Here is a 6140-nt window from a genome sequence, read left to right as displayed (position 1 = left end):
CTGTGCAAAAGAAGCATCGGACGCGGAACTGTTCATCGAGAGGACTTTGCTGGGAGGGGAAAAATTCTGGTTTGTCTGAACGAAATTCCAACACCTCAGACGGGATGGTGGATGTCGGCTTTGACTGCCAGGGAAAGACAGCTCAGAGAACACCCTGCAGCAGAGAGAGGGGAGGGGGGAAGCATGCCACCGAATCAAAGCCAGTTTCGAGTGAAGATCTGATAGAGGGTTACCACACATAGGAATAGAGCACGCCTGCTGCACCTGGGATAGCCCTTTCACGCCATGTTGAAGGTGGCATCACGCACGCAGAGGAGTTAACGCGATGACCATATCAGGTAATCATGTTAAATAGGACTGGCTTTTGTTAACTGACCCGGCCAAGGACGAAAGATTCAACACAAATCGACATTCAGTGATAAACATATCTTCGTCATTTTAGTGCAATTTGAGACCCTTCCCGTGTAAAGAAGAAGCTATGGAATGGTAGGAAAAAGCTCTATATCACAAAATCCACAGCGATTCTGTGACACGATGGCGGACAGCCAATTTGTCTACTTGTCGCGTGCAGTACTTGTTAAGATCGTGGCACTGTATAGTGCGCTGCAAATAATGGACACGTCCAGTGGTATTTCGCATAAAGGGTACGGACTCCGAGCAAGGCGGACGCTGAGGAAGGGACGAAACTGCTGGGTTCCACCATCCAGTGTGCGATATGCGCCCCATCAGTCTAGCTGTTGAAAGCGATGGGTATATGTTAATGACCAGGACACCTGAGCGGAACTAGATGGCACTTGGTTGCTTCTTTTGCTATCGTCCGGGGCTGAAATGCTGCCCGACAATGTGTTATCGGCTAGCATATGCTGTTGAGTGCCTGAGAAAGGAGGGGTCGGGAAGGGAAAGCCGTTTTAAGTGGCAATGCAGATATCCTAGCGAGCATTCTCATCCGCCATGTTACTGGGCGCATAGGTCCGGGAGTGGAGAAAAAGCTCCAAGAATAAGATATCACAGTAATTAAGAGTGGCGGCACGAAAAGCTTCGCCCATCATTGATGCCCTGAGGCAATTAATCTCGCTTTAAAAAAAAAAGCTTTTCAAGTTTTTTTCGATAATTCTAATCTTGAAGGTCGGCAAACCAAAAGTGCAATGAAATGCTCACCTGCGATTGCTAAGAAAAGGGATTTAATCTACATTTTATTTTCAGTTACTCCACGATTTCAACAGAAAATATGCGAAATGTGCAGCGCCATCTTTTGCTTGCACCTTAATTAGTCCCGACATGTTGGTTCGGTCGAGAAAACGAAACTGGTGCCCAGCGTTGGGTACATTTAATTGTAAAAGGCCGGCTGCGCTTCGAGTGAAGGATGCTTGATTTTACCAGTAGTGTGTCCTCGCTATGCACTCAGCTATGGTACTACAACGCGTTCGGTTAAAGGAGGTGTGTTTCACCATCACCTTTATTATTGTTTCTACTTTCTGCGAATGTTTTCATGGGCTCCACTGCAATTCGAGGTATGCAAAATTCATTTGCCTGTTAATAGCCATACCTTCCTGGCCTGACCTTTCAGAAAGCATTACAGGTGATGTTTTCATATTACTGTATAGCGCGCAAGTGTAGATGTTTGTAATGAAAATGAGGAGCCCATTTCCTCTATTTGTGAGCCCTATGGCAGTGAATGTTTTTAGTGCACTAGCATTTAAACCCCTGATCTCAGATTTCGACGCTGTTTGTCTGCCCGAAGCCACAGGCAGGTGGTCCATCACCCACGGTGGGCAGGCTGCGGGCAAATTGCAGCATGCTTAATAGCCAACTACACAAAAAGCACTGGGGTAGGACTTTCTATGGCCGCGAATGTGTTTCAAACCCGCGGCTGTGCGAACAGATCAGCTTCGCTGGCCACTGAATTAAACCAGTTCAACATCGCCACAGCGGAACATCCCTAGTTTTATACTACCAGTTTCTGGCGCTGTGCTTTTTTTTATCGCTGTCTTCATCAACTTATATTCATGCGCATTGGATCCAGAGCCCATCGCTTTCGCCTTGCCCTCTTAAACCTAGCCGAAGTCACGTGAAAAACGCCGTACGAACGCACCTATTGCATTAGGCGTAATCACGCTAAATCGCCCGTCATTTTTTTTTCAGCTGGCATGCGGTGGTGCTATCAACCGTACAGTACAGCTTTAAGGAACAACTTTCAGTAATCTAGCGGCCATGATCATCTGCAGTCAAAGCACCTCAGCTACATGACCTCGATGAATGAATTTGTGGCTTACAACGCGGTAAAAGACAGCCATGCGCCGATTATTCCTCACTCAACAACGTGCGGACTTGATTTTTACCGTGGTGAGATATAGTTAGCAGAACTGGCAGCACTTGTCATGACTGCGTAAGGTGCCACTTAAATATTGTTTGGCACTAATGCCGTGGCACTGCCACGTGTGGGTGCCTGGAGGTGCAACCGTCGGAGTAGCTCAGGAGGAGGCACCTGGACTGCAAAAGTGCCCTATCCGCTGCGACCCGACAGTGGCCGGTGCGAACGGAGGCTTCGCCCACACACGCAGACACACGCCACGATGAATTTTTCTTACTAAACTGGTGAAGTAGTAAAAAAGGTGTTTTATTACGGGCATACAAGGCGATACAGAGAACGGCATAGAACACAAAGCGCCGTTGGCCATTGGAGAGCTGTATGGTGAAACGTAGAAGAAAGTCAATCGTCTATTTTTTATCATCCAGGTCCCTCTGATTGGTGCGCAACAAGCCCCACACACTACCATGCCTCATGAGAATGTCAAGACGAACCAGGTGCGAAGTGAGTCCAACACGTGTGCTCCTGTGTCATACCCGACAAACGACAGTGGTAGGCGGCCCTGACGGGCGACAACCAGGACCAACAAACATGGTTCATCCAGCTATTGCGCAAGTCAGCTGCTGCTAGCGGAGCCCTGGATTAGGGGCACCGACCATCAAGCTCCTCCTTTAGGATAAAAGTTTTTGTTGTCTCCCCCTCCTTTGTTGAGTAAGAAAATATCAGAGTTTTAGTCGAGTGTTAGCTCGATAGCGGACCTAATGGAAATTACGTCAGCGTCCGTCAACAACTTTTACCGTCGAGAGTTTTAGCATAGGCTTCCGCATCTCCTTTTCATAGAGACGAAAAAAGCCCTTGAAAACGATTTGCTGTGCCATGAATTTGCCAGAATATTATATCTGATAGTCTTTCACAGCCAATCAATACAGCCACGCTTAATTACGCCAGTAAAATTCAACGCCTCGGCAATTACAATTCTGATATAAGTAATGCAAGCATAGTGGCGTCATTGAGTTAAGAAAATGCTAAATACAAACCACTCCAGCATAGGTACTTTAGTGCTCGAAATAGTTTTGCAAATCTATTATAAATTACCATGGTAAATTGTTACATCGAAAACTGTGTAACACGGATATAAGGACTTGCGCTTCCAATTTCTTCCTACAACTCTGTCGCCTTAGCGACACCCAGTAGACGCGAAGCATATAAATGTCCATTAGTAATGGGACTGTACTGTGGTGTCGCAGAGTGACGACCGCGCGCTCTACGGCCGCGCAGATTGCGAGCATTGGGCGGAGATCGAATAAAATAGTCACCGACGGAACGATTTTCGAGTCAGTAAAACAAACACTGCGATTTTATTAACCTACATTAAGAAAGTTGAGGTAGGCAGGGGAAAAGCTCTCATGTAAAGACGAGCTACTTAATCAAGCTATATATCAGTGCCAGTAGGTGTAGAGTTTATCATCAATACCGCAAATATGGAGTCGATTTCAATGACACACACATACAGCATGTCAGAAATAAAACACTAAACAGAGTATAGCAAGAAATATGAATAGAAGCACTTTAAATTAATGTTAGTTGCACAAATACTCAAGACAGAGACAGAACGCTTAGAGCCATTTTTAAGGGACATTTTGGACTGATATCTTCGTAACAGACAAAGCGGTGGTGAAGTTTATCTACTGTCACATTACTGGTCTTAATGCGAATGAAAGTTTCCTTGGCGCCATGTGTCTGGAGAAACGAGCAGTTAAGATTTAGATTACGCATGTAAGAGCTTATTAGTTGGTTTTCGACCATATTTATAATCAGCAGTTGAAACAGTCAAGCTTGTTTAATGTGAAATTTCTTTCGTGTGCCACGCAATGTGAGCAATTAATCGCACCAGTTATTTTTTACAGGCTACCGTTCAGACTACAGCAAGCACATGGGTTGCCCGCCATGGAGGAGATGCTGGTCCGAAAAAAATGGCGGTAGGTGTTCGTTATCAGCTTGCGGCAGAATGCCGCTAGTGGAAGGTAAGGCTGCGGTGGTCGGTAGCCTGGTCCGACTCGAGCAGGAGGCAGCAGCCGCAGGAGCCGAACAGATCGTGAAGCGCGGCAAGGCGCTGCCTGCGTTTGCGACGGTTCATGTAGAGTGCGACCTTTATGACAAAGACACTACAATCACTTACACCACGCCGGGCAAGGGGGGCAGGCCGGCGAAGTAGACAAGCGGACCGTCGCCTGGGCCCACACTGAAGAGGCCATTGGCCAGGGCGAGCAGAGCGCCGTGCTCGAGGGTGCTCCCAGCGGGCAGCATGTGCGGTGCAAGTGCCAGCATGTTGCACAGAGCACTGCCGCTGCGCACCAGCAAAAGGGCGGGCAGAGCAGGTCGACCAGTGCCCAGGTCACGCAGGGCCCACAGAACGGCCGGCAGCGCGGGCCAGCTGGAACCTGCAACGAGGGCTACGCACAGTGGCCAAGGCAGCGCTGCCAGCAGCCGGAAAAGCTCGCGGCGGTGCGAAGCCCACACCAGGCCCGCTACCAGGACTGCGTGCAGCCCCAGGCCCAATGCGGCGACTCCTACAGACCACGTCGCCACCTGTGCCACGTCGGCAGACAGCGCCAGTGACAGGGCGCCTAGAGGGCACGCCCTGCACAAAATGGGGCCAGCGGGTGGTTTGTGAGCAAAGACCGTGTTGATCGAAGGAGGCCGTAAGCCTACCATGACAGTAGGCTGTTTAGCAGGCGCGCAAGCGAGTCGCCAGCGTCTGCGAGTAGCGACCGCAACGCTGGGTTCCGTTGTCGTGCCAGGGCGCAACCCAGCAGAGCCGAGGCAGCTGCTACCCCCAGCAGGTTGCCACTGGCTCCGGACACTGCGCAGGGGGAAGCACTGTACGCGTGCATTCGTCGTACCCGTTGGATAATTACCTCGCGTTCCTCCCAAACGTCGGGACAACTCCGTCTGGTTGGCTGGGCTGAGATTCTGCGATCAGAATGCGGCGTCAGGGCCCGCATGATGGACACTGTGGAAATACAGACTCACCGAAAACACGAAAGCCTGAAGCAGGTTGTCGGGAACCAGGTTTCTGCGCGGAAAAGCGGCTCGGTGCTGCGCTCGTCTAGTCCGCGGCCTTACCTGAACCAGTCGAGGGGCTCGGCCGCAGCGTTGCGCTCGGAGGACGACCGGCCGGCGAGGCTAGCTAGAAGCAGGCCCGTCAGACCAGCGGACAATTGCAGGAAGAGCACGAGGACCAGCAGCCTGCCCGGCCTGCGACCACCGCCGGCCGTCATCATTCGGCATGCTAGCAGCGGAAGTATGCCTGCTCCCGAGATGCGCAAGAGCAGCTCGCCTGCGAGGAGCGACAGCACTGATGAGGGCGGGACCTGCACGCTCGTACACCTTACCTGGCACAGCGAGCGGGCGATGCATGGCGCGGGGCGCCAGCAGCCTGATGAGCAGGCCGGACCCGGTCGCCAGCACAGGTGGCAGCAGTAGTCGGATAAGCCGCTGGCGGGCGCTGCGTCGGGGAGGCTTGTGCGTAGGACACAACGTTAGGATACCGGAGGAAGCCATCTTAAGAGGCACCGCTGATGCCTCTGTCCATGCGCAACGTGTCCAGCGCAGGCCAGTTATCTTGGTTGACCACGCTTTTTTTTTTCACGGAGGCCCTCTCATTTCTTCCGCGCAGTGTTCCATTTGGACAGAAGATAGATAAGTTTATTTGTGAGAAACGTAGAGAGGTCGGCTCGAAGTCTCATTATCTAACCGGCTACTCTGCTCTGGGGAAGAGGAGGAAGAGGGCTATGATCAGTAATGAAAATATCCCAAACCTCTTCTCATA

At 50.8% G+C, this 6140-nt stretch overlaps 1 protein-coding gene across 1 annotated transcript; it reads right to left on the bottom strand.

The window, feature by feature from the left end:
* Positions 1-4177: 4177 nt before the first annotated feature.
* On the bottom strand, positions 4178-5872 carry LOC144123880 (uncharacterized). The gene is made up of 7 exons (XM_077656601.1): positions 5704-5872; positions 5435-5648; positions 5342-5384; positions 5227-5281; positions 5021-5171; positions 4488-4949; positions 4178-4425 (listed from the first exon to the last, which is right to left on the bottom strand). Exons 1-7 carry the CDS (start codon positions 5870-5872, stop codon positions 4323-4325), a joined length of 1197 nt encoding a protein of 398 aa, XP_077512727.1. The 3' UTR covers positions 4178-4322.
* Between the last annotated feature and the right edge of the window lie 268 nt (positions 5873-6140).

This window comes from Amblyomma americanum, chromosome 3, assembly GCF_052857255.1.
Source record: "Amblyomma americanum isolate KBUSLIRL-KWMA chromosome 3, ASM5285725v1, whole genome shotgun sequence".
Lineage (NCBI taxonomy): Eukaryota > Metazoa > Arthropoda > Arachnida > Ixodida > Ixodidae > Amblyomma > Amblyomma americanum.
The sequence above is the reverse complement of the archived record's forward strand: the minus strand, read 5'-3'. Positions and strand labels throughout refer to the sequence as shown.

Bases quoted from the DNA above. Each gene is read 5' to 3' on its own strand.
- LOC144123880 (XM_077656601.1), bottom strand. From the start codon at position 5,872: ATGGCTTCCTCCGGTATCCTAACGTTGTGTCCTACGCACAAGCCTCCC. The intron at 5,649-5,703 runs GTAAGGTGTACG...CGCTCCTCGCAG, and splicing joins TCGCCCGCTCGCTGTGCCAG to GCGAGCTGCTCTTGCGCATC. The intron at 5,385-5,434 runs GTAAGGCCGCGG...TTTTCCGCGCAG, and splicing joins GAGCCCCTCGACTGGTTCAG to AAACCTGGTTCCCGACAACC.